This window comes from Acartia tonsa, chromosome 8 (genome assembly GCF_053477335.1).
Source record: "Acartia tonsa isolate MP-2025a chromosome 8, ASM5347733v1, whole genome shotgun sequence".
Classification (NCBI taxonomy): Eukaryota; Metazoa; Arthropoda; class Copepoda; order Calanoida; family Acartiidae; genus Acartia; species Acartia tonsa.
Window position 1 is genome coordinate 15,808,042 of NC_137267.1, and position 27,149 is coordinate 15,835,190.

At 33.9% G+C, this 27,149-nt stretch overlaps 4 protein-coding genes across 8 annotated transcripts; all 4 read left to right on the forward strand.

The window, feature by feature from the left end:
• RpL18 (ribosomal protein L18) lies at positions 1 to 2,575 on the forward strand. Its single transcript, XM_080169226.1, has 5 exons — positions 1 to 479; positions 637 to 732; positions 1,009 to 1,155; positions 2,050 to 2,135; positions 2,278 to 2,575. Exons 1-5 carry the CDS (start codon positions 382 to 384, stop codon positions 2,424 to 2,426), a joined length of 576 nt encoding a protein of 191 aa, XP_080025352.1. The 5' UTR covers positions 1 to 381; the 3' UTR covers positions 2,427 to 2,575.
• Positions 2,506 to 13,362, forward strand: LOC145326109 (WD repeat-containing protein 55-like). Its single transcript, XM_080169219.1, has 12 exons — positions 2,506 to 2,631; positions 3,341 to 3,858; positions 4,110 to 4,212; positions 4,494 to 4,604; positions 5,832 to 5,968; positions 7,083 to 7,197; positions 8,397 to 8,554; positions 9,134 to 9,204; positions 9,811 to 9,869; positions 10,245 to 10,406; positions 12,380 to 12,496; positions 13,231 to 13,362. Exons 1-11 carry the CDS (start codon positions 2,584 to 2,586, stop codon positions 12,491 to 12,493), a joined length of 1,596 nt encoding a protein of 531 aa, XP_080025345.1. The 5' UTR covers positions 2,506 to 2,583; the 3' UTR covers positions 12,494 to 12,496; positions 13,231 to 13,362.
• On the forward strand, positions 13,348 to 24,426 carry LOC145326110 (uncharacterized). Of its 5 annotated transcripts, none has more exons than XM_080169221.1 (7): positions 13,348 to 13,558; positions 17,446 to 17,559; positions 18,267 to 18,331; positions 21,421 to 21,611; positions 22,935 to 23,026; positions 23,346 to 23,897; positions 24,013 to 24,426. In XM_080169221.1, the coding sequence occupies exons 1-6, from the start codon at positions 13,348 to 13,350 to the stop codon at positions 23,849 to 23,851; spliced, it is 1,179 nt and encodes a 392-aa protein (XP_080025347.1). In that variant the 3' UTR covers positions 23,852 to 23,897; positions 24,013 to 24,426. The 5 variants fall into 5 exon arrangements, with proteins under 5 accessions (XP_080025347.1, XP_080025346.1, XP_080025350.1 ...); XM_080169220.1 differs by having other exon boundaries at positions 24,021 to 24,426; XM_080169224.1 differs by having other exon boundaries at positions 23,346 to 23,866; positions 24,027 to 24,426.
• RpL35 (Ribosomal protein L35) lies at positions 24,387 to 27,141 on the forward strand. Its single transcript, XM_080169227.1, has 4 exons — positions 24,387 to 24,539; positions 24,897 to 24,958; positions 26,190 to 26,297; positions 26,917 to 27,141. The coding sequence occupies exons 1-4, from the start codon at positions 24,432 to 24,434 to the stop codon at positions 27,011 to 27,013; spliced, it is 375 nt and encodes a 124-aa protein (XP_080025353.1). The 5' UTR covers positions 24,387 to 24,431; the 3' UTR covers positions 27,014 to 27,141.
• Positions 27,142 to 27,149: the final 8 nt, after the last annotated feature.

Below are 27,149 nucleotides of genomic sequence, written 5' to 3' on the forward strand. Positions count from 1 at the left end.
AGCGTGATGTTATCTTGAAATTTAACTATTAGATCACTAGAAATAAAATATATAAGTTAATTTTACTTATGTTATTTCGTTTTTTGTGATAATCTCTTTTTTTTATGTTTTGTAATGCTACCTTAAAGTGTCAAAATACAATTTGTAATTTCTGTCGCGTGGGGACCATATTTCTTTTTCATAAGATATACCTCATTAGTACCTTATGTAATAAAATAGATCAGTTGTTTCTCTCACATGATTTGGAGGCATAAATTTTACCTCTGGTACGTTTTTTAATATGCCCAAAACCTTAAAGAATATTTGCAATTATATTTAGCTCTATGCGCGCGACATGGATTAATTCGATTTAATGACCTATAGTGTTATCTTTCAGAAGAGATGGGAGTTGATATCCGTCATAATAAGGACAGAAAGGTGAGGAGGAAGGCACCTAAGTCCAAGAATGTCTATCTTGAGCTGTTGGTTAAGCTCTACAGGTCATTTTTATTATTTGACCAAAAATATGATAATTATATCTATTGAATGTAAATCTAAATATTTGATTGAAATTTGTTGAACCTGAATTTTTACAAGATGTATTTATATCTAAAATAAGTTTAATGTTATATAACGATTTAAACAATTTTCTTTCAGGTTCTTGGCTCGTCGTACACAGTCTAAGTTCAACGGTAGGGTTGTACAAAGGCTCTATCTTTCCAGATCAAACAGGCCTCCTCTTTCCCTCTCCAGGTATTTTTTTTCTAAGTTTGCTTGTGGCTGTGTTATCTTATTTATGTCTGGGTTAGGGGCCCTGCACATATCACTTTGTTTACAATTATTTTTATGCTATTTTCCTTTATTGTAAAATAGTAACTAACTTGCCTGAAGCTGTTCATCCCTAATAATGTTAATTACTAATGGTGTACTTATCTTTAAAGTCGTTTAATGGTTATAGATGAAAACTATACTCTATTCTTTGCATCATCGGCAACTAGTTTTAATATTGCTACTAACATATTTTTTTAGGCTTGTTAAGAATCTTACAAGAAAGCATACTATTGAGCCAAATAGGATTGCTGTTTGCGTCTCTACTGTCACCAATGATACCAGGATTTATGAAGTCCCCAAGATGACTGTTGCCGCTCTCGCTTTTACCCAGAAGGCTAAGGAGAGGTATGTTTCAGTTACATATTTAAACTCTAGTTCAGTCAAAGTTTTAATCTATTTTCATAGTAAGTTCCATGGTGGATAGTTTTTATTAAATAGTAAAGGTATGGGGTGATGACTCAACTTTTCCTTTCCTTGTATGAATTAGGTATACGTAAACAAATTAAACTTCTTTATATGAAGTTTCTAAAGAACTACATAAATGCTGTAATGTATTACATGCTGTCAGAAAAATTCCTCCTGTATAATATATAAATATTATATATATTATAAAGGGTGAGCAAAAAAATGTGTATATTATTAAAATTCAAATTGCGTGGCTTTTGTTATTAATAGTAAAATGTTACGCATGCCGTTAGAACCGCTGTGAAGTCTATTTTTGGAAATATAAGAACGATTCCTCTGCTACGTATAGTTAGGGAGCTACGTGTTAAAATGTCCCAACTGACTTAAAACTTTACTTGTGAGTAAAATTTAGGACATTTTACCACCTAGCTCCTAGATTATTTGTAGCATAGGAACCGTTCTTATATTTCCTTAAATATAGTTCATAGCGGTTCTAACAGTTTGCGTAACATTTTTATACTATTAACACAAGCTGCCCAATTATAAATTTAAAAATGTACGAAGCTCTTTTTGCACATCCTATTCTCTAATATTTAGTAATATACTTGAAGTCAAGTTTTACGGCAGTTCGAACTTAACGCGTAGCTCCCTACCAATGCGTAGCACATAAATCTTTTCTATATTTCTAAAAAAAAAGACTAAAGCGGTTCTAACGGTATGCCTACATTTTTTCTACCGTTAACACAAGCCGCGCAATTTGAATTTTAAAAATAAACGCATTTTTTGCTTACTCTTGATGTAGGTTTAAAGAATTATCAATCCGATTTTGTTTAGAATCTTGGCTGCCGGTGGTGAATGCATCACCCTGGATCAGTTGGCTGTCAGAGATCCTCTTGGAAATAACTGCATGCTTTTGGAAGGTAAAGTTTAAGAACATTCCTAACTAAACTAATATAACTGAAACTATCAATATTATTTTCTAATCAGATATTCAAAGTAAGTTTTAATGAAATATTTTTTTTACCTTTGCTATTTATATTTTATAAATTTAATTTTACTTAGGACCCCGTAAGGCCGCCAAGAAGTACAAGTACTTTGGCGCTCCCGGTGTTCCCGGCTCTAAGACTAGGCCTCTCGTCAGGTCCAAGGGTCGCAAGTTCGAGCGTGCTCGTGGTCGCAGAGCCTCCAGAGGTTACAAGAAGGCTTCTTAAACAACAGACAACTACAAGAACAGCAAAGCAACCTTATTCAACTGATTTTATCTTGTTGGATCGGTTGATCTGTATTTATGAAAACATCTATGTAATGTCCTTATTATTCTGTTAAAAATGAAAGGATCCAACCCATTTAATATTTCAGACATATAAAATGAAAGCCAAAGCTCCTTCCGCTAAAAAGTCTCATCTAATAGAAGATGTAAGTTGATAATATCTCCATAGACATACGTTTCATGTTTCTGTCACTGAATTAATGTTTTATTATGTAAATTCCTAACTGGAACAGCTAACTAAACTTTGAGTTGAATATAAAAATGGAATCTTTTATAATGATTGTCTCAGTTGTAAATTAAGCCTATAAAATTGAGTATGGTATCAATTTAAAGCGTCAATTATTTTGCGTTAAAACATCGAAATACTCATCTATAATACAAAGTAAAACGATGTCTGTCTGTCTGTCTGTCCGTCTGTCCGTTTGAAGCTTAAGATCTCAGTAACCACTGAACCGATTTCAAAGAAAGTTTATCTACAATTAGATTGTTGTCCAAAGAAGCGCAGCAATAGCAAGCTAACTCTTATTAGTAACGTGCAAAAAAATATTTCCAAGATAGAATCGTAAGAAAACACAATTTTGTAAGTATTATTACATTACAGCAGATTTATTCCAATAGCTATGTTTTGAATCTAGTGGGAGTTGTCATAATGTCGGCCCCCACTTTGTAAACCGTCGTGTGGTTGAATATAGATATGCTTTCACAATGATTTTGATTTAATGTAATTTATAAGCGATTAAAAAGTGGTCTAGTTATTTTTATCTATTAGACTTGGTAATAGAACAGGAGCCATTTCACAGTACGACAATTTCTGTAGTATATAGATTGATACAAATGAATATTTTCTTATTTAAGGATGAGACTAGTGGTGAAGATATTGTTGAAGACTTGGGAGAACTTTCTACAGACCCAGAATCAAACTCTGACAATGAAGGCGAAAATAATTCGGAAAATGAATCTGGCGAAGAAAGTTCGGACGAAGATGATGAAAATAATACCTCCAGGGCTCCCATTGAGAATCCTTTCTTTGGAGAAGAATCAGGAGATGACAGCGAAGTTGATGACAGTAATGAAGATTCCGACAGTGATGACGAGCCCAAGGAAATTGGCGCCAACGAAGATTCAAATGGTGTAGATGATAATATCGAAAAATCCATCAAAGTTCAACTTGGCAAGAGAAAGAAGGAAGCTGATTCCGACAGTGATGATGATTCATGGGACGATTCAGATTCTGACAGCGATGATAATGAGGATGAAAAGAAAGTTGATACCGAAGAGAAAGGCGAAGAAGAAACTGATAAAGATGAAGAATTTTTAAGAGCCTTTAGAGAGGCAAGAGAGAAGAGAAACCGACCATGCCCGCCCGATATTAAGTAAGATTTTTAGAAGTAAAAATTTTTTTTTCCTGTAAATTATTGCGGCATGTAATGTATTTTTTTTCTATTGCTTAAAACTTGGCACTTCTATTAAAGCTTCATTGGTTGGTTCAAACTCTTGCTAACTAATAATTCCAATCTAATGATTCTAAGTAGTTGATGATGTATTATTTTAGTAATAATTTATCACCAATTGTCTTATTTATTTTAAGATACCTTTACCTTTTCATGAAAAAAAACAAATTTAGGTTGAAAAGTGAGCCTACAGACATGTCCTTCCATCCAACAGAGGACCTCCTGTGTGTGGCAAATATCGACGGAGAAATTTCTTTCTTTAGATTTTCAAATGAGGTATTTACAGTTTTTTTTAAAGCGAGTTACACCGGAAAAAGAAACTATGACGTAACTACTACATATCAATTAATTTCTATGTAGCATGATCCCAATTATCTGAAATAACATCAGCACCCCTCCTTAGCGTTACGAGCTTTTGGATGGATAGACTAAGTGAAATCTAAATAATACAACTTACTAAAACCCAGCTTTATCCCTTTAAAGTACGCTGTTTCCTATTGGTGCAATTAATAAACTGATTGAGGATCCTGACTGTATTTAGGATTTTCTTGTTGCAGGAGAATAAAATTGAGCGAAAGATTAAGTTACACTCCAAAGCAATCAGATGTATGGACTATTCCTTGGATGGTACAAAAATTATTTCTGGTGGCAAGGATAAATCAGTAAAGGTAATTTTTTTAGTGCAGTTATGAAGTTATTTCCAGCATGGCTTCGAAACCGATTAATATCCACTTGATTAGAACCGGTTTTCAGCTATGCTGAACTGAACAACTATGTTTAGCATTGTATTTAAGACATTTTCCACGATTATTATACAAATTCTTCAATACCAATTTTGTTTGCCCGAGTCTTGAAAAACTGTTATTAATCTTTAATTCTATTATTGATAGTAATTTTATATTAATATCCGCGGAAAACTGTAATACAATGTAATAAATAACTAATATAATTTGAGTATGGTATCTCTTTAAAGCGTCATTTTAATAGCTGTATAAATGCTCATAGAATATGAAGAATAGAACACTAGAACAACTGAATAGAAAGGGGGAGGGGGGTTAATGCCACCATCTCTTAATCAATGATTAAATGCACTTAGAATTCGAATTTCGATCTGAAATTTTGCATGAATAATCCTTGGTATGTATATTTTCCCTAAATCGAACAAAAAGTTGCTAAAGTTTTTTGGGCTATCTTAAATTTAAGCAAATTAGTCACGAATCCTATCTTTACATAATACTTTTTGACGCTCAAAACCTTATCAAACGGTTCTAGCCGATAGCTGTTGGTACTAGAAATTTTAAAAATGGTTATTGCTATCATTTAACATGAATTAAACCAAAATTATGTTTTAAAAAGTTGATTCCTATGTAATTAATGATGAATTTGCCCTGACAATAAGGAAAAAAACGGCTAAACTGCTGAGATGCCAGCCGTTACTTTCCTAACTTTTTGTTCGATCTAGGAAAAATAGACCTACCAAGGATTACTCATGAAAAATTTCAGATCGAAATTCGAATGTCATATATACATTGATTACGAGATGGTTGCTTTAACCCCCCTCCCCCCCTCTTTATTCTCTGTCCTGTACAAAGAAAGATATTCTATAAATTATAATTCCGAAGTCTATTTTGAAACTTAATTTTCTCAATTGAAATATGACTTAGTTGTCCTTTCTGCGGCTTAAATGGCAAACTACATTAAAATTCGATTAATATCACTCAAGAAAATTACTTCCGTAGTTTAATTAAGGTTCAAAAGTAATAACTGATAGTTTAAACCAATCAATCATGATTTAGTCACTATTCTTCCAACAATGATTGTTCCTAATCAATATCCCCTCACTCTGATAATTTACTTGTGCAAGAAATGTGTATTCATTATTATAAATGATTTAGGTGTTAAACGTTGAAACTGGAAAAGTTACAGAAAACCTGAATTGGAAGCATCCCTCCTCCCTGTATAGTATTTGTGCCATGGAGCAGGGAGTTGCCACTGGGGATGAAGACGGGATGGTTAAAATTTGGGATTACAGGTATTTATTTACAGAAAACTTATGGTTGACTTTCGGCTGAAATACATATTTGAATAGACATTTATAAAAGAGATAGTTGCATGAAGTACATTTAATGAGTTTGATTGCAAGAATAAATTACAAAATTACCATCCAGCATATACTATTTTGTATTGCAACAAAAAGCAACAAATTAGGAAAAACCAAAATAGTCCTCGTGCTACTTTTTGTAAAACTTTAGTCGTTTTAGGTTGCAAATATTAAAAAAAAAATATTTTAAGGCCTAATATTTTTAAAACTACCTGGTAGAAAATTTTAATTCTTTCAAGTATGTCCTATAGATGTAGTGTAAACTAATGAACCGAAAAAAATATGTAGTTCACTAAAGAGGACTATCTACGAACCAGAGCAAGTGATTCGAAGGATCTTCCAGCATTGACCCATAGTATTTTTTTTAGTAAATATACTAGGTTTATATTTAATATTTGCTTTATCGACTAAAAAGTTAGGTTTCACCATGGTTTTATACGAAAAAAAAACTTTGAAATGTAAATCAATTTTAAAAGCAATATCATCAAATGCTTTGTTGAGTTCAAAGGACAAAATAAAATTAAACTGCAGAAAAGCATCAAATGTTGTAAATTACAAAAGTACATTAAACTGTTAACAAGTTACCAACCCTTTTCTAAGTATACATTTTTAATCACAATAATATACTTATGTGTCCAAAGCTTTTAAACAACAGTTTTAACTCATCAAAACATTCGATGGTATTGCACCAAACAATGCTTAACACTTCAAAGTTTTTTTCATATAAAACCATGATGAAACCTAACTTTTTAGTCTAACAAGCAAATATTAAACATAAAAAACCTAGTATATTCACTAAAAAAAATACTATGGGTCAATGCTGGAAGATTCTTAGAATCACTTGCTCTTGTTCGTAGATAGTCCTCTTTAAGTTTAATAAAATGCACTTCGTGCAACTACCCCTTTAATTTATTCTTTTTATTCAACAAAATTATAGGGAGGACCTAGACATTGGACTGTAAATTAAACATATTAACGCCCAGGGCATTATAAGCACAAAACTAAACTTTGGTTATTATGTTAACATATATTACTTGCATTTTAGAACAGAAAAGTGGCCCGTTTTCAAATCTAAGAGGTTTGACGAGTATGTGAGCAACTTTTATCTGCAAGATGATAATAATAGAATTATTGCCTCTTCTGGAGAAGGAACAATTCAGGTGAGTTAGTTATATTTAATTTAAATTACTGCGGATACGCAAAGGGATTGTTTCATAAATGCATTTGAACTTAATTTAGTGAACCGCATATTTTTTACTGGTTAATTGGTTAAACTACATTTATATGGCATATATTTGAAAGAATTTCAATTTTCTACCACGTAGTTTTTAAAATATCAAGACTTGAAAATCGTCTTTTTAAATTGCATATACCACAAAAAGACTATTTTCAAGTCTTGATATTTTAAAAACTACGTGGTAGAAAATTGAAATTCTTTCAAATATATGCCATATAAATATAGTTTAACCCAATAACTAGCCAAAAGTATGCGGTTCACTAAATTAGGTTCAAATGCATTTCATGAAACTACCCCTTTAAGATTTATTTGCTATTCTTTTTAACGCAAGTTCTTAAATCATTTTCTAAGGTTTATTCTTGTAAGCATTGATTTTAATTTTGAAGACTCAAGTTTATTTTTAACAGAAGTTAATTATGATTTTATTTTGATCTTTTCTACTATTGAGGTGGTTATTAAGGGATAATAAGGGGGGGGGGGGTTTAATGCAACCATCTCGTAATCAGTGAGCAAATGGCACTTAGAATTCGAATTTCGATCTGAAATTTTGCATGAGTAATCCTTGGAAGGTCTATTTTCCCTAAATCGAACAAAAAGTTGGAAAAGTAACGGCTAACGGCTGGCGGCTCAGCTGTTTAGTCATTTTTTTGATATCTATATTGCAAATTAGTCACGAAACCTCTCTCAACATAATACTCTTTTCTACTCCAAAACGCTATCAAACGGTTCTACACGGTAGCTGTTGGTGCTAGAAGTTTTAAAAATGGTTATTGCTATCATTTAACATGAATTAAACCAAAAATATGTTTTAAAAAGTTGATTCCTACGTAATTGATGATGGATTTACCCTGAAAATAGGCTAAAAACGGCTGAGCCGCTAGCCGTTACTTTTCCAACTTTTTGTTCGATTTAGGGAAAATAGACCTACCAAGGATTACTCATGCAAAAGTTCAGATCGAAATTCGAATTCTAAGTGCCATTTGCTCACTGATTACGAGATGGTTGCATTAAAACCCCCCCCCCCCCTTTGGTGGAAAAATTCAGGTTCACTGAAATATTGATTTAATAAGAGTTTCCAGCTTAAAAGCCAACAATGAGAGAACGTGTTTTTAATGTTTTCAGTCGTGGGACCTGCGAATGAACAAAGCAGAGATCCAAAGTGAAGTGTTTAAGAGTGAATTAAACGCGCTGGTTGGCGTGAAAGAGGACCAGAAGCTTGCTGTGGCGAGTGCTGATGGTTGGATTTACCTGTTTGGTAGAGGCGAATATGGTATACATAGGTATTTATAACCTTTGTTTATTTTCAGGGGTGTATATTCTGCACAAGATTTTTTTTTTTTCCTGCTACAATTTTTTAAAATTTTTTTCACCCCCTTGATTTTTCTTACCAAGTAGGGAGGAAAATAGAAAAATATTTAAAGAACTCTATATTTTATTTATTTTATCCCTCCTACCACACATTTTTTTAGTTTTTTTTTCCCAAGGAGGGGGGCGAAATGGAATTTTTTTTCAGTTTTCTTAATTTTTACATTTTTTTCCCTCCAACCACTTATTTTTTATACCCCCCCCCCCCTCCCCTGAGCAGGGGATTCCATGCAGAATATACACCCCTGTTTATTTTTAGAGGCTAGGGAAGTATAATAGGATAATTGCAGAAAGTTATTAAACTGCGATAGGCGGTTTCTGCTTAATTAGGTGGCCCCCAAATATTTATAATGGCTTTAAAACTAGTGCTTTAAAAAATCCGGGTGTTTTTCAAAGAATTAAAGCGTAAATATTTGAAAATTAATTTAGTTATTGATTGGATCAATCCTTAAATTGAATTTGTTTTAAATGTCAAAATATGTTTGTTTATTTAGTGATGAATATCGTGGACATCCAGGTGCCATCAACTCTATGGTTGCTGTTACTGAAACCATTGTTATTACAGGTATTACAATTTTAAATTCTACCGGCTACTCTAGGAGGGATAGACAGACGAACACAGATATAATGTTACTTTTATCAAGATTTATTGTCTTTGTTTATTACCAGTCTTACCTCTACCCTCCACATTTTATTTTGTATTAGTAATCAATTTAGGTAGATATCTTATTAGTCTGAAGTTCTTTTGAAAACCTGTATTAGATTCAGGGGTGTATATTCTGCACAAGATTTATTTTTTTCCCCTGCTACAAATTTTTTTATTTTTTTCCCCCTAGATTTTTCTTAAAAAGTAGGAAATAGAAAAATATTTAAAGAATTCTATATTTTATTTATTTTATCCCTCCTACCACACATTTTTTAGTTTTTTTAACCAAGGAGGGGGGGCGAAATGGAAAAAATGTTTTCAGTTTTCTTAATTTTTACATTTTTTTTCCCTCCAACCACTTATTTTTTATTCCCCCCCCCCCCCCCTGAGCCGGGGATCCCATGCAGAATATACACCCCTGATTATTTCAAAATTCAATAGAGTCTTGTAATTTAATATTTCTTCCCTCTTCATTAAACATCCATTCAATGTAAACCTTAGTTTTATTATTGTAATATTTTAAAGGATGCGAAGATGGTGTGTTACGAGCGGTCAATTTGTTCCCCCACAGATTTATTGGGACGGTAAGAGCACATTTCTTTATCTTGGTCTATTATTTTCCATTTAAATAATATCTTAACAAAAAAGTAAGTTTTTTTCCCTATTTCGCTGACAAGTATTGTGTATACTCTAATCAAATTAATTTTTATTTTTTACATTAAAGATATTTTAAGAGTATGGTATCCATTTATAAGAGAATCTTTCTATGCTTTTCTTGTGTTCATACTTTGATCTAGATCTTAGCTATCTAAAAATAATCTGCAATTTTAAAGATGTCTGAATGTTCTATTTTTCAGCAAAAAAGAAATGGGTTCTTTGAAGAGTTAGATCATATTATTCATTTAGTATTACATGAAGAGACAGTTTTATATAAATTTATCTTGTTAATTTTTGGTTAGGTTGGCCATCATCCCTGCGAGATGCCTGTGGAAAAGATAGAGGTCAGCGGAGGCCGGGGCAACCTTATAGCCAGCATGAGCCACGATAGTAGAATAAAGTTCTGGGACATTGGATATTTTGAGGATATGGAGTATAAAAAAGTTAAGCCCCCCACAATTCATGTAAGTAATTTAAAGCTAAGCATTGTTAAAATTAGATTATGTCTATGGTGCATTATTTGCCAAATGTACCACTTTTCTGCACTACCTCTCCGATTTTGTTAATACTCTATATTTTGGTCCGTTGGGTCATTCAAGGATGCTGGATGGCCAAAAAAAAGTTTCAGAGTCCCTGGATGTCTAGATATCTAGCTATCTATGAAGGTAGGTAACAAAAATGTAAAAAACACCCATTTTTTCACAATTTTAAAAATTAATTTTTTCATCAATCTTACATCCAATCTATACATTTTATACACCAAAATGATCGTTTATTCATGTAAAAAGCGCTCATAATGCTATTTTGGCCAAAACTCTAATTTTACAGGGTGTCCAACAAAAAGTGTATTTTGGATATCTAGCGTAATACCCAAAATACCTGTCCGAAAAAAATCATTTTTTTTTGGCTTAAATCCTTGTGTTTTATCTGTAGGCATATGTGGTATATAACGGTTCGGAGGACCCGGGACTTTAAGGTTGTCAAATTTCACTTTGGGACACCCTGTAAATGTGATTTTTGCGTCTGTAGAGCTAAAACTTGGTCCAAATTGGCTATTTTTTTCAAATTACTCTAATATGTGTCTTAGTATGTTTGGCCATAGTGTTTTCTGACCAGATCAATAATTTCATATTTTTTGGACACCCTGTATTTTCAAATAAAGAGAAAAAAAATTTTTGTTTTTTTTAAATTTTTTTTTTATTTTTAAGTTACTTAAAACTGTCATATAAATACAGATTTTGACTAATAACAATAATATTTGCCTATTTTACATATTTTTACACTTTTGGGACACCCTGTGCATGTTTTTGAAAAATGATGGTTTTTGCCCATTTTTGGGGGAAAGGAGTCGTTTTAGGGCCATAGACTATTTCTTCATTTTTGTAGAACTTTTCAAGACACATCATTTGTTATTTATGCAAAAACCGCAAAAACCGAACCGTTTTGCCGTTATTCACCGCCAAAGGAGGAATTTTTTTACGTTTTTGCCGTTCCCGAGGTTCTAATGGGCATTTGTGGTAAGAAGACGTTGATTTATCAAGATCCCTTTTAAGTACTTTTATTTAGGTAATTCAATTTACTAAATTTCATATTAAGTAAAATTTTTTGTGCATCTAACCGTTTTTCGTCGAGATGGATTTCAATTGTTAAAACAAGAAAATGAAGTGAATATAACATAAATAATTGCTATAAAAAGAAAGTGATAAAAGAAACATAAATCATGTGCATTTGAAATTCCTTTTGACAAAAATCAGTTGGATATACAAAAAAAATTTACTTTACATGAAATTTAGTAAATTAAAATGCCTAAATAAAAGTATTTCACAGTTATCTTGATAAATCAACGTCTTCTTACCACAAATGCCCATTAGAACCTCGGGAACGGCAAAAACGTAAAAAATTCCTCCTTTGGCGGTGAATAACGGCAAAACGGTTCGGTTTTTGCGGTTTTTGCATAAATAACAAATGATGTGTCTTGAAAAGTTCTACAAAAATGAAGAAATAGTCTATGGCCCTAAAACGTATAGATTGGATGTAAGATTGATGAAAAAATAAATTTTTAAAATTGTGAAAAAATGGGTGTTTTTTTACATTTTTGTTACCTACCTTCATAGATAGCTAGATATCTAGACATCCAGGGACTCTGAAACTTTTTTTTGGCCATCCAGCATCCTTGAATGACCCAACGGACCAAAATATAGAGTATTAACAAAATCGGAGAGGTAGTGCAGAAAAGTGGTACATTTGGCAAATAATGCACCCTATGTATATGGTTGTTAGGATTAGTCTTCTCGCTATTCTAGGCATTTAGAATTGTACTTTTGCTTTCAAACATAGTGATTATTTCGGTAATTTTTAACTTATATTTCGGTTATTTTTACCAGAAATATGCCTAGTTTACTTGTGGCGTGGAGCCATAATTTTATGTTTATTATAGAAATCCAAACACTCGAGACCTATCAAGAGTGTTGTAGCCAAAGAAAGAGAACACCAACTGCAGTCAAGCAACCGTCAAAACAGAACTGATTTTTTCAAAGGATTTGATGATTAAATGGTAGGCCACTTTTTTCACATCCTATTCTGTTTTAGGGGGGTTTTATTACCTTTGTTTAGGGGGTATTACCTTTGTTTAGGGGGTATTTATTACCTTTGTTTAGGGGGGCAGGACACCTAAGGGGGTCGGGGGTGCATCCCTTCCACTTAAATTGCCAGCTGGGTGGATACACCCCTTTCTGTACGCCTGATTAGCCGACACTAAAGGCAACATTGACCTACCCTTACATCCCTGAGTTAATATTGTTCTGAAGTGTTACGGATTTTTACCTAATTGAATTTTCGTGTCAAATCGGAACATAAATAAAATGTCAATTGTTCCACTTGCCCTGTTCTACTATAGCAAGGGCATACTAAGACCTTTGAACATTTCTTGAATGGATATAAACCAATGTTTAACCATAACTTTACGATCGTCCTGTTGTAATGTTTCTGGAAAAAATAACGTGAATTTTTATAAATTGATCATTTTTAATTTTGTATGAATTTTAGATGTATAAATTAAGGGTATTAGAATTGTAGATTTTGTAGGCATTAAAGTTATATAAAGACGTTATCTCATTCATTGGCTTGAAAATAAAATATTAATTGGTTGGTTTTAACATTGTCTAATTTGATGTCTATTTTGATAATAACTTCAATAAGTGACAATTTTGTATATAATTGGGAATTATAGGTATTATCTTTTTTTAAGATTACTGGCTATAGTAAACTCTATACTCATTTTTTTTTCAGGATTTGGCGCGACCCACCACCTACAAAGAATTTTTTTTAGACTGTGATATTTATATTTTGTTATCTACACTATCATAATTCAATCTGACAAGAGACCATTGCAAACCCCTATATGTTATGAAAAATTTCAGATTGTATAAAATGTCTGGACACCTGTATTTTCCGGAAGATTTGCGCGAAATAGATCCGGCTTTGATAGAGCTTTCTCAAGATCCTGCGGCTGTGCCGAGTATTAATGTTGTTAAGACCCAAATGAATCCAATGCAGATGGGAAGGATTATTAAACTTGGAAATAATCTTAAAGAAGCTCTGGTTAAAGTAGAGAGAGGTAAAGTTATTTTTCGTATCCTATCATACAGTTAATTTAAAAATGTACTGTATAGTCTACTTTTATATTCTTACCAAACTAGATATAATATGACACATGATTTTTCAATGCGGCTGAGAACAGGTTCTAATCAGGGAGTAAGGGAGGGGACAATGGGCAATTAATTCAATATAAGAGTTATCAAAGAAAGGGCATGAAATCCAGTTTAATCCAATAAAGGGGGGGGGGTTTTAATGCAACCATCTCGTAATCAGTGATTAAATGGCACTTAGAATTCGAATTTCGATCTGAAATTTTGCATGAGTAATCCTTGGTAGGTCTATTTTCCCTAAATCGAACAAAAAGTTGGAAAAGTAACGGCTGGCGGCTGGCAGCTCAGCCGTTTAGCCGTTTTTTGCCTATTTTCAGGGCAAATTCATCATTAATTATGTAGGAATCAACTTTTAAAAACATATTTTGGGTTTAATTCATGGTAAATGATAGCAATAGCCATTTTTTTAATTTCTAGTACCAGCTGCTAAACGGCTGGAACCGGCTGAAAACGGCTGGGAGCTGCCAAGAGTATGAAGGGTAGATATGGGTTGTGACGTATCTAGGGGTAGGTTTTTATGGCTGCTGAGCTCAAAAATACTACCAAAAATAGTGGCGGCCCATCCATATGGCAGCTGGGTAACAGCTGCAGCTTAGCTGGGAGCGGCCAAGAGTAGAATGAGTAGATAGGGCTTGTGACGTGTCTAGGGGTAGGTTTATAAGGGTGCTGAGCTCAAAAATACTACCAAAAATAGCGGCGGCCCATCCATATGGCAGCTGGGTAACAGCTGCAGCTCAGCTGGGAGCGGCCAAGAGTAGAATGAGTAGATAGGGCTTGTGACGTGTCTAGGAGTAGGTTTTAATGGGTGCTAAGCTCAAAAAAACTACCAAAAATAGTGGTGGCCCATCCATATGGTTGCTGGGTAACAGCTGCAGCTTTGCAGTAAACCGTTGTTTAAGACTCAGCTGTTAGCACTTTTTGGGACTATTAAAGGATAACCAAATATTGAATATTTCAGTATTGATTTAGTTGTTAAACAGCTGAAATTGGCTGAGAACAGTTATCAACAGATAAAAGTAAAAGTTTAAGACACAGGTAGCTTGTGATGTGTTGGGTAAATTTTTATAGGTGCCAAGCTTATTAATACTCCCCAAAAATAGAAAGGCCCATCCATATGGCATCAGGGTAACGGCTGCTGCTCAGCTGTAGCTGTTACCCAGCGGTTATATGGATGGGCCCCCACTATTATTGGTAGTATTTTAGAGCTCAACACCCCCATAAAAAGTTAAAAACCTACCCCTAGAAATGTCACATGCTATATCTACAACATATACTTTTGGCTGTTGTTAACTGTTTTCAGAATTAAAAAAGTGTTACTAGTAATATGCCCATGAAATAAAGTTATAATGTTAATTAGGAGAAGTTTAATTCTACTGAAATAATAGGTATATTTTTTGATATATTCTTCACACGTCACAAGCCCTATGTACTCATTTTACTCTTGGCTGCTCCCAGCTGAGCTGCAGCTGTTACCAAGCTGCAATATGGATGGGCTGCCTCTATTTTTGGTAGTATTTTTGAGCTCAGATTTACCCCTGTTACCCAGTAACCATATGGATGGACCACCACTATTTTTGGTAGTAATTTTGAGCTCAGCATTCATAAAAACCTACCCCTAGACACGTCAAAAGCCCTATCTACTCATTCTACTCTTGGCCGCTCCCAGCTGAGTTGCAGCTGTTACCCAGCTGCCATATGGATGAGCCGCCTCTTTTTATGGAAGTATTTTTGAGCTCAGCAGCCATAAAAACCTACCTTTAGACACGTCACAAGCCCTATGTACTCATTCTACTCATGGTCTCCCAGCTGAACTGCCGCTGTTACCCAGCTGCCATATGGATTGGCCGCAACTATTTAAGGTAGCATTTTTGAGCTCAGCACCCATAAAAACCTAACCCTAGACATGTCACAAGCCCTATGTACTCATTCTACTCTTGTCCGCTCCCAGATGAGCTGCAGCTGTTACCCAGCTGCCATATGGATGAGCCGCCACTATTTTTGGAAGTATTTTTGAGCTCAGCAGCTATAAAAACCTACCCCTAGACACGTCACAAGCCATATCTACCCTTCATACTCTTAACAGCTCCCAGCCGTTTTCAGCCGTTTCTAGCTGTTTAGCAGCTGGTACTAGAAATTTTAAAAATGATTATTGCTATCATTAACCATGAATTAAACCAAAAATAAGTTTTTTGGTAGCATAAAAATCTACCTCTAGACACATCACAAGCCCTATCTACTCATTCTACTCTTGGCTGCTCCCAGCTGACCTGCTGCTGTTACCCAGCTGCCATATGGATGGGCCGCCACTAGTTTTGGTAGTATTTTTGAGCTTAGCACCAATAAAAACCTACCCCTAGACACGTCACAAGTCCTATCTACTCATTCTACTCTTGGCCGCTTCTAGCTGAGCAGCAGCTGTTACCCAGCTGCCATATGAATGGGCCGCAACTATTTTAGGTAGTATTTTTGAGCTTAGCACCCATAAAAACCTACCCCTAGACACGTCACAAGCCCTATCTACTCATTCTACTCTTGGCCGCTCCCAGCTGAGCTGCAGCTGTTACCCAGCTGCCATATGGATAGGCCGCCACTATTTTTGGTAGTATTTTTGAGCTTAGCACCCATAAAAACCTACCCCTAGACACGTCACAAGCCCTATCTACTCATTCTACTCTTGGCCGCTCCCAGCTGAGCTGCAGCTGTTACCCAGCTGCCATATGGATGGGCCGCCACTATTTTTGGTAGTATTTTTGAGCTCAGCAGCCATAAAAACCCATATCTACCCTTCATACTCTTGGCAGCGCCCAGCCGTTTTCAGCCGGTTCTAGCCGTTTAGCAGCTGGTACTAGAAATTTAAAAAATGGTTATTGCTATCATTTACCATGAATTAAACCAAAAATAAGTTTTTAAAAGTTGATTCCTACGTAATTAATGATGAATTTGCCCTGAAAATAGGCAAAAAACGGCTAAACGGCTGAGCTGCCAGCCGCCAGCCGCTACTTTTCCAACTTTTTGTTCGATTTAGGGAAAATAGACCTACCAAGGATTATTCATGCAAAATTTCAGATCAAAATTCGAATTCTAAGTGCCATTTAATCACTGATTACGAGATGGTTGCATTAAAAACCCCCCCCTTTGTAGGAAATTATAAAGGGATTGTTAATTGAATAATAGATTTCCATAGCGTCATGTAAAGTGAAATCACAACTTGTTTTTGATGAAATATATTGAGGTTTTTTGGTGTGATTTTTATATTAAAAGATTATTGGACCCGGCTAGCTGCTAGCAAGAATATGACTGCCCCTTTTTATTCTGTTTATTTCCCTTGCCCCCACCTCCCTTCTCCCCGTCTGCTACATTCCAAACTAACACAACGAGTGTTTATTTCCCTTACCCCCACTTCCCTTATCCCTTCTCCCCGTCTGCAATATTCAAAACATACATAACGAGTAGCGGCATTCTATGCGCAAGTCCCCAAACTCAGTCAGAAACTGCTAAATTCTTGCACATTCCCTTTAAGCCAGTCCCCAAAGTCTGAGACTCCTAAAAATTGAATATTCGATCCATTGTCCCCTCCCTACTCCCTGGGTTCAAATCCACCGGGTATTAATCGTTTTCGAAGCCATACTGGAAAATACTTTCTTCTTTTCATTGGCCTAAAACATTGCTCAATCACTGCATTTCTCCGTCAATAATTTCAATTTGACGTTAATTTTGTTTATCATTAAGAGGTGAACACACATTCTTTACTAACTTTTATTATTGATAGTTCTAAACTAACTGTTCTCAATTTTAGGAATGAACTTGTTCGACAATGAACACAAGTTATTAGCTCGCCATTTGTACACTAGTAAAAACAAGTTCAGAAATGATCATGGCTTTAAAACTCTGGAGATGCTTAGCAAGTCAGGTAGGCTAATTTTAGCATCCAACGCTTCTTTTTATGTTTGTCTGCCTTCCATTTGGGATGTGATTTTACATTTAATTTATTTTTTTCCTTACCAATTTCACTGCAACATCTTATATTATTTTCTGCGCCAATGCTAAGTGGTGTAGCTACACTAGAGCTTGATTATGTACGTACGTTCGCCGAAACGTCACAATGTTTGTTCTAATTCTTTAAGGTTTGAGATATTTTTTTGTTATTTTATTTCCTATACCAATATTTATATTTACTAGTTCTATTTTTTCACTTTTTTTTTTAGTAGCGTGGTTATTTTATTATTTTTGTCTGTCCGTTATTCTGTCCGTAATGCTAAAAGGAAAAGGCAGCTATTGAAAATAGACTGCCAAAATTTTTGGCGAAGATTCGCTATATTAATGAGCGTTACGATTTTAAATTACTTGGTCAGTTAGTCTGTCGTTCATGCATTTAAAAGACCTCTTAGTGTTGATTATTTTTTATATATTTTTCGTAATTTCTTTAAATTATTGCATAATATATTTCAACTGAACATTTCTAATTCATTTTGTCTGTTAGTCCTTCCATAAATATTTATTGCTTTGCTAGTCAGATTGTCACTCTTGTAAAATTTCAATGCTGCGTTGCTAAAGGACATAAATATCATAGTTTTCTTAAGTCCTTTTCATTAATTACCAACTTAATATTGTATTTAGTAAAGAAAACGCTTCTGCACTTTCCTAGTGACTATATGGATAATTTTGTTTCTCTTCTACCTAAAGTAAGTAATATATTCTATTTCTTGTTAGCTTTTGTTTAAGTGTCGGCGCTTTATCTGTTAATTAAATAATGATTTCTAAGTTCTGTTTTACCATAGATTTATTTGATATTTAAATGAGATTTCTATCAGTCTTAAGGCTTCTACATGGTGTTAAGATCACACTATATCTCAAATATAATATAGAACAAAAAGTTAGTGAATAATTCTCATTGGCTTATTCATGAACTGTTCTAACAGTCTTCACTTGATATACCTTCTCTATTTAAAAGTTAGTATTCCAAGAAAAACCTGGTTCATTATTAGACCATTTAAAAGGAGACATTTTTCCATAAAGGCTTAAACAGGAATTGAAAGCTAAAATTTGACATGGTAGCTTCTTTAATGTGGTATAATATGGAACAGCTAAGAAATGTTGGCAAAACCATTAATCTATTGAAATATTAAAATGAGGTTTTAATGGGTCTTAATGCCTCTACATGGTGTTAAGATCACTCTATATCTCAAATATAATATAGAACAAAAAGTTAGTGAATAATTCTCAATGGCTTATTCATGAACAGTTGTTCTAACAGTCTTCACTTGATATACCTTCTCTATTTAAAAGTTAGTATTCCAAGAAAAACCTGGTTTATTATTAGACCATTTAAAAGTGGACATTTTTCCATAAAGGCTTAAACAGGAATTGAAAGCTAAAATTTGACATGGTAGCTTCTTTAATGTGGTATAATATGGAACAGCTAAGAAATGTTGGCAAAACCATTAATCTATTGAAATATTAAAATGAGGTTTTAATGGGTCTTAATGCCTCTACATGGTGTTAAGATCACTCTATATCTCAAATATAATATAGAACACAAAGTTAGTGAATAATTCTTAATGGCTTATTCATGAACAGCTGTTCTAACAGTATTAACTTTAATATGCTTACATGTCTTGTGCGGATTTTCCATAAAGGTTCGTATGTAAGACTCTAATAGTAGAACTGCTAAGAAATGTTGGCCAAACCATTATTCTATTAAAATATTAAAATGAGGTTTTAATGGGTCTTAATGCCTCTACATGGTGTTAAGATCACTCTATATCTCAAATATAATATAGAACACAAAGTTAGTGAATAATTCTTATTGGATTATTCATGAACAGTTGTTCTAACAGTCTTCACCTTATATACCTACTCTATTTAAAAGTTAGTTTTCCAAGAAAAACCTGGTTTATTATTAATTTTTCCATGGAGGTATGTTTCCCAAGACTAAAACAGGATGTGAACGACAAATTTGACATGGTAGCTTCTCTAATGTGGTATAATATGGAACCGCTAAGAATTGTTAGCAAAACCATTAATCTATTGAAATATTAAAATGAGATTTCTATCAGTCTTAAGGCCTCTACATGGTTCTAAGATCACACTATATCTCAAATATAATATAGAACATAAAGTTAGTGAATAATTCTTATTGGATTATTCATGAACAGTTGTTCTAACAGTCTTTACCTTATAAACCTACTCTATTTAAAAGTTAGTTTTCCAAGAAAAACCTGGTTTACTATTTATTTTTCCATGGAGGTATGTTTCCCAAGACTAAAACAGGATTTGAACGCCAAAATTTGACCTGGTAGCTTCTTTAATGTGGTATAATATGGAACCACTAAGAATTGTTGGCAAAACCATTATTCTATTAAAATATTAAAATGAGGTTTTAATGGGTCCTAATGCCTCTACATGGTGTTAAGATCACTCTATATCTCAAATATAATTTAGAACACAAAGTTAGTGAATAATTCTTATTGGATTATTCATGAACAGTTGTTATAACAGTCTTCACTTAATATACCTACTCTATTTAAAAGTTAGTATTCCAAGGAAAAAATGGTTTATTTATAGACTATATAAAAGGGGACATTTTTCCATAGAGGTATGTTTCCCAAGACTAAATCAGGAATTGAACATCATAATTTGACACTATAGCTTCTCTAATGTGGTATAATATGGAACTGCTAAGAAATGTTGGCCAAACCATTATTCTACTAAAATATTAAAATGAGGTTTTAATGGGTCTTAATGCCTCTACATGGTGTTAAGATCACTCTATATCTCAAATATAATATAGAACACAAAGTTAGTGAATAATTCTTATAGGCTTATTCATGAACAGTTGTTCTAACATTCTTCCCTTAATATACCTACTCTATTTAAATGTTAGTATTCCAAGAAAAATCTGGTTTTTTATTAGACCATATAAAATGGGACATTTTTCCATAAAGGTATATTTCCTTAGGCTTAAACGGGAATTAAAAGCCAAAATTTGACATGGTAGCTTCTTTAATGTGGTATAATATGGAACTGCTAAGAAATGTTGGCAAAACTAATAATCTATTGAAATATTAAAATGAGATTTCTATCAGTCTTAAGGCCTCTACATGGTTTTAAGATCACACTATATCTCAAATATAATATAGAACAAAGTTAGCGAATAATTCTCATTGGCTTATTCATGAACAGTTGTTCTAACATTTTTCACTTAATATACCTACTCTATTTAAATGTTAGTATTCCAAGATAAATCTGGTTTATTATTAGACCATATAAAAGGGGACATTTTTCCATAAAGGTATATTTCCCTGGGCTTAAACAGGAATTAAAAGCCAAAATTTGACATGGTAGCTTCTTATAATATGGAAGTGCTAAGAAATGTTGGCAAAACTAATAATCTATTGAAATATTAAAATGAGATTTCTATCAGTCTTAAGGCCTCTACATGGTTTTAAGATCACACTATATCTCAAATATAATAAAGAACAGAAAGTAAATGAATAATTCTTATTGGATTATTCATGAACAGCTGTTTTAACAGTTTTAATACCAACTATATACCCTCCTCTTTTAACAGTTTAAATCCTTACTGCACTATATTCGTTGGGAGAGGGGTGATGAAATTTCCTTGTCCTCCCCAGACTGCTTCGTGTTAAATAAAAATACTGCAATTATTTCGGCTAGCTATTTCTCGAGCTTAATTCGGTCTAACGGTCTTCGTTCTACTTTTAGTACAGATACTGGTTATTGGATGTTAGATAATTTTATATTGTTTTAGGTTCTAAGTTACTCAGTCCATCTGCCGCCTGTTGCTTTGGCTGAATATGCGGGTCTGCGGGCAAGAATATCTTTCCACGCCTTGGAAAGAATTATGCACTGCTGTCATTTGATTGCGGTGCATGGAAGCTGTAGATTAAGATTGAGCCATGAAGTACATGCGGCCATATTTCGATTGTCCGTCGCTAGCAGGTTCATACATCAAGTTTATTTTAGGGGTGTATATTTTTCATGAGATCCTCCGCCAAAGGAGGGGGGGGGGGGTTTAGGAATATAGAGTACTGAACATTTTTCTCCCTCTCTGGGGGGGGGGGGAATCTTGTGCAGAATGCACACCCCTGATTTATTTTCATTAAAATATTGTTCTGAAGTGTTACGAATTTTCACTTAATTGAATTTTCGTGTCAAATCTGAACATAAATAAAATGTCAATTGTTCCACTTGCCCTTTTCCACTATAGCAAGGGCATACTAAGACCTTTGAACATTCACCATTCTTGTAAAATTTTGGGTCCTAGGATAAACGCTGAAGTAAAAAACATCGGATTGGACACTAAATCTAACCTGTTTTAACCATCTTGAATGTTTAATAGCTTAACCCCTGTGGGTCTTATTTGTATATTAATATTTTTAATTTAACTTAAACTTATATGTGTAGAAGTACTTAATTAACTTAATATTTTAGACACTCCTAGCCTGCATTTGTCCACTCCGACGTTTGTCCTGGAACCCAATTTTGTATAATAGTTACAAGCCTTTTTCGAAGCTCAATTATCCCCTTAATGGATGATTGAGTCAAAGAAAGGCAAGATAGATTTCCCTTCTTTACGGTCTCTGGACAAGTATTAATAATATTGTACTAGAATTACCCATAAAGTGTACATTTGATGTTTTTCCTCTGTAAAATTAAGTGTCGAAGGTTCTCGCTAAATCGATATGGTTCCCCTTTACTATGTAGCTTCATAGTCCTGGAAAGGTTTCTTAGTATTTTGGCAGGGGTGTATATTAAGCAAATTTGACCCTGCTGAGGGGGGGGGGGGGGGTAAAAAAAATAAAAATATGTGGGGGGGGGGTGTAAAAATTAGGAAAGCATTTTTTCAGTTTTTCCCCCTCTTTGGTGAAAAAAACCAAAATATGTGGAAGAGGGCATAATATGAAAAAAAATATAAAAAAGTTCTGAATATTTCTCCATTTTATCCCCTTCCTTGCCTGAAGAAAAACTAAATTAATCTTGTGCAGAATATAGACCCCTGTATTATGGTGAAGTGTACTATCACCTTTCTGAGAGAAATCGTCCCTCTTATGGGCTTCTTAGCCGTCAATAACTGAATAAAGAATCCATTCAAAAGTAATCATATGATTGAATTTGTAAATTGTTGGACTAAATTTTAATCTTAAGTTGTAATTAAGCTCATTATCCCTAAGGTTTCTTAGGTTTTCCTGATTTTTATACCTTTTAATAACAATATATATTAACATACGCCTTTTTTTCACTAATAGTAGCTTTTCTATCTAGAATGTGGGCTATAGCTCTGTTCACTAAGAAGTTTCTTGAGAAAGCTTTACAAACTATTTACGGCATTAGTCTTCAAATACCAGTTGGTAAAAGTAAGTTATTTTTTGTTGACGTAGAAATTATAATCTTCATATGTTTTGAGTAATAAGTAGATGAAATTGGTTATTTAAGGATATTTCCACGCCAAGTGTGGCCTAAACTGCTTACCTTTTTTCAGTCTCTAGCTTGATTTCTGCTTTATACTTTGTAAACAGCTTCTAGGGAGCTTTGCCTCCCACATATATACACACTTTCATTATAAAATATTCACCCTTTTAAATATTTAAGATTTTCATATTTCTTGTTATGTGTAAAGACTGCAAACCATCGAGTTTTTAATTTGCGCGCAATCAACATAACTTTTTACTCCAGGTTATTACAAGAAAGAGTTAGTCGCTAAGATTTTTGACGGATTTACAACTGATGAAAAGGCCACGACCGATCCTTTTACATCAATTCCATTAGCTGACAAGATCCTAGAGGACATTGGGGAAAAAGTGGACAGAAACTTTGTTAACGAAGAAATTAAACGGAGGGATAAAATCGTTGAAGAATTTTCAAGTCAGCATCTTGATTTTTCCCTAGAAAAGAAATATCTTCAAAATAATAACAATAATATAAAGAAAGAGGATAAAAAGAAAAATTCTGATATTTCAGCTCTTCTTGATTTCAAATCTGTTGAAGATGTTAATAATTTTCTAGAATCTCAATCCAAGCTTAGAAAGATCAATAGAAAAGAATCTGTGACCAGAAAGCTATCCCAGGATGAGTGGAAAAGTTTGAAGAGGAATGTCTTGGCAGGGTTGAATCCCAACGTTCCTAATAAGTCTATTAAATTGAGTAAACAACTTTTACGGCAAGCTTTATTAAAATGTTGAATGAGTAATTTTCTTGTACTGAGCTGGATCTTTAAATCTTTTAGTGGTGAGCCAGATCGGGGTGAGCCAACTTTCCACCAATGAGAGCACAGCATTTTATGAAATGCCGCGCTGTGATTGGCTGAAATTCGGCTCACCCCGATATGGCTCACCACTAAAAGATTTAAAGATCCAGCTCTGGAAATGTTTTCTTGTTTTGGCTGTGATTATTGAGTGGTTATTACTGAAGATATCCTTGAAAAGAAATGTATTTTGTGACCTTACTTGCGAGATGTCTACAATAATTCCCCCTACAATGTATATTTTTGCTTTTCTGTGATATATTCTGTAATATACTGGATTTTAGGTTATTAGTAAGCAAATCCGCTAATTAAACTTTTAAGTAGGTAGTAAGGCGATATTTGATTTAACAATTTGATTATTGTTATTTTATTGTCCCTTAAGATCTCTGGTCCAATTTTTAACTGAATTTTTTTTATTTTTATTTACTTGGGATGGGTAAATCAAAGTTTTTTTGCGGTTTGAAACAAATCTATTTATAATTCATACTAATAAAATTTATAAAATCTTCAGAAGTAAAATGGTGGGTAAGCTAAAATGTGCTGAGCTGAGGACCAAGACGAAGGAGGAGCTGACAAAGCAGCTGGAGGACTTCAAGATGGAGTTGGCTCAGCTCCGCGTCGCCAAGGTTGGTGTATTTGGGTTTTGCTTTTTCTTTGAGTAGTTAAGTTTTTGTCTGACCGTAAAGATCTTGATTCTGAACAGATTTTTTTTCTTAAGGATTTTATTAGATAGTCTGTGGCATGGGTCAGTTATCAGTCTGGTTGGTTTTTGGCCATTTTCCTGTGTCTTATTCTTCACCCATCCTGTTTGAAATGCTAAAGATACAGCATCTAGAATTCTTTCAATAAGGGAACTTATTTGTACTTAGAAAAGGGGTTGAATTTTTTAGTTTTTTTAAAACGTTTTTTACCATAAATCGTAGGTGTTACTATCCCTTGAACCCTCTGCAATTTATTATAAAAGTCGTCCAAAACCTTTCTAGGTCACCGGCGGTTCTGCTAGCAAGCTGAACAAAATCAGGGTCGTCAGAAAGAACATCGCCAGGTCAGTTTTAATTTTGCCCGGGAGGGAGGGAGGGAAAGGATCTTGCAAGTAGATATCCCCCGCATAATAAAGATACTTATTTTTTTATTAATGATGTTTTGGACATCTATAAATTCTACGACATAATCATATACATGTGTATTTTCGACAAGTAGATATAGATTTTAGATGGAAATTCGAATTCTAAGTGCTATTATCATTGATTACGAGATGGTTGCATTAAAAAAAAACTATCCCCCTCCCCCCTCCCTTTCAAATTTTTAATCCTTAGGGATTGTTGTGCCTTTTTTCCCCACATCTTTGGTGTTAGATTAAGGATCTAATTTAGAATGTAACAGGGGTGTATAATGTATATTCCATAAGATTCATTTTTTTTCTAGTCGGAAAGGGGAAAAGTAGAAAAGTATTTTCAGAACTCTTTATTTTATTCCTATTATTCACCCTCCCACAGTTTCTTTTAGTTTTTTTCCCCAAGGAGAGGAGAACAAATAGCCCAAAAAAATTCAGTTTTTTTCACCTCCCCCCCCCCCCCCCACAACCACATATTTTTAATTAACCCTTGCCCCCCCCCCCTTATAGCAGGGTCTAATTTGCAAAATATACACCCATGGAATTTAATGTTAAAATGGTAATTTTTGTTTACTTATCCCCTTAACATCTGATAAAATTACATAAGTAATTAAAAAGTGACTCATAATATTGATAAAACACACGCATAAACATTATGATTCATAGTTGTTAGTTAACCTTCAAGTTATACGTTGCTATCTGTTATTTTAATAGTGATGTGTTTAAATATTAGTGTTACTGTAATTTGATTCATAGAAGCGTTTAAAAATCAGAGAGGGAGGGGATGCTGGAATATATTTACCTTATACAGGTCGCCATATAGATTATGGCACATGTTCTTTCATCTGTTGGGTTTAAAATTCGAGCCATGTCTCTAAATTTGATGGGAAAATTCTAATTTCGATTTGATTTTGATAGTTATAATTCCATGCGGACCAAGAGGTCCATTAAAGAAATATCATATTGTCTTAATTTGCAGTGACTTGACATATAAAAAATGTTTAATTGTGTTTAGGGGGGTGGGGCATATTAAAATTCTATGGTCTGATCCTTCATCTTGATTTAAAGAAAAAAAATTACTGGCCTCAAGGTGGGGTAACGTTATGTGCATTATCCCTAGATTCTGACTAATATTTCTCTTGTGTAATCGTTATGTTTGTAGGACGCACATGGTTATGAACCAGAAGCAGAAGGAGAACCTGCGTAAACTGTACAAGGGCAAGAAGTACATACCCCTTGACCTCCGCCCCAAGCTCACCAGGGCCTTGAGGTAGGCATTTTAATGATGGTACCTAGATAGTCTTCAAAATTACTGACGTTTACTTATTAAGTTTTTTTTGTACCTTATTACTTTCAAATACTACTAGCGGCTACGCCCCTAGAGGCCACTAGTGGCATTTAAATGTTTTTATTTTTATTTTAAATATCTAATTTGAGAAATAATTTGTCTATGGTCAATCAGCTGTTAAATTCATGTCTGTATGCGTTACTACGCTACGTAGAGACATTCATACGCTAGCGACACTATGCGGCAGGAATATTTCAATTTTTTTCGATTTTATTGTAATTTCTCTTGGGAGGTTGGTGGTACCTTCCCCCAAAATAGTTATAAACCTTCCCAGGACCTATGAGAATCTACTTGTTAAGGAGAACCCGATCGGTTCAGCGGTTAGCGAGATCCTTCGGTACAGACACACAGACACACAAACATCCTGTTACTTTAGTATAAGGATTATCTTAGTTGATTCAAATAGTGTCCAAAGTTTCAGCCATAGTTTCTGATTATTTATTTTAAAAGGGGTAAAATTGTCAAATGCGGGGGAATAGTTTAAGTTATCGTCATCCTCAAGATCTTAAATGCATGATTTAATTTTTTATTATTATTTCAGACGTAAGTTGACCCCCGAGCAGATGGCTTTGAAGAAGCGCAAGGTTATGAGAAGGGAGGCTAAATTCCCCCAGAGGTGTTACGCTGTCAGGGCTTAGGGACACACAACATCTCCTTCGTAAAACACCCCTTTGATTTGTTGGGGTGACTATCGTCCTATCTAAATAAAAATTGAAATGATAACTGGTTGGTTCATGTTATGAATAAATAAACTTGCTCGACTAAATTGTACTT

Coding starts and splice junctions, on each gene's coding strand:
- LOC145326109 (XM_080169219.1), top strand. CDS start 2,584: ATGAAAGCCAAAGCTCCTTCCGCTAAAAAGTCTCATCTAATAGAAGAT. Junction 4,605..5,831: donor GCAAGGATAAATCAGTAAAG/GTAATTTTTTTA, acceptor TAAATGATTTAG/GTGTTAAACGTTGAAACTGG. Junction 9,205..9,810: donor TGAAACCATTGTTATTACAG/GTATTACAATTT, acceptor AATATTTTAAAG/GATGCGAAGATGGTGTGTTA.
- RpL35 (XM_080169227.1), top strand. CDS start 24,432: ATGGTGGGTAAGCTAAAATGTGCTGAGCTGAGGACCAAGACGAAGGAG. Junction 24,540..24,896: donor CTCAGCTCCGCGTCGCCAAG/GTTGGTGTATTT, acceptor AAACCTTTCTAG/GTCACCGGCGGTTCTGCTAG. Junction 26,298..26,916: donor AAGCTCACCAGGGCCTTGAG/GTAGGCATTTTA, acceptor TTATTATTTCAG/ACGTAAGTTGACCCCCGAGC.
- LOC145326110 (XM_080169221.1), top strand. CDS start 13,348: ATGAAAAATTTCAGATTGTATAAAATGTCTGGACACCTGTATTTTCCG. Junction 13,559..17,445: donor TCTGGTTAAAGTAGAGAGAG/GTAAAGTTATTT, acceptor TCTCAATTTTAG/GAATGAACTTGTTCGACAAT. Junction 21,612..22,934: donor CGATTGTCCGTCGCTAGCAG/GTTCATACATCA, acceptor TTTTCTATCTAG/AATGTGGGCTATAGCTCTGT.
- RpL18 (XM_080169226.1), top strand. CDS start 382: ATGGGAGTTGATATCCGTCATAATAAGGACAGAAAGGTGAGGAGGAAG. Junction 480..636: donor CTGTTGGTTAAGCTCTACAG/GTCATTTTTATT, acceptor ATTTTCTTTCAG/GTTCTTGGCTCGTCGTACAC. Junction 1,156..2,049: donor ACCCAGAAGGCTAAGGAGAG/GTATGTTTCAGT, acceptor GATTTTGTTTAG/AATCTTGGCTGCCGGTGGTG.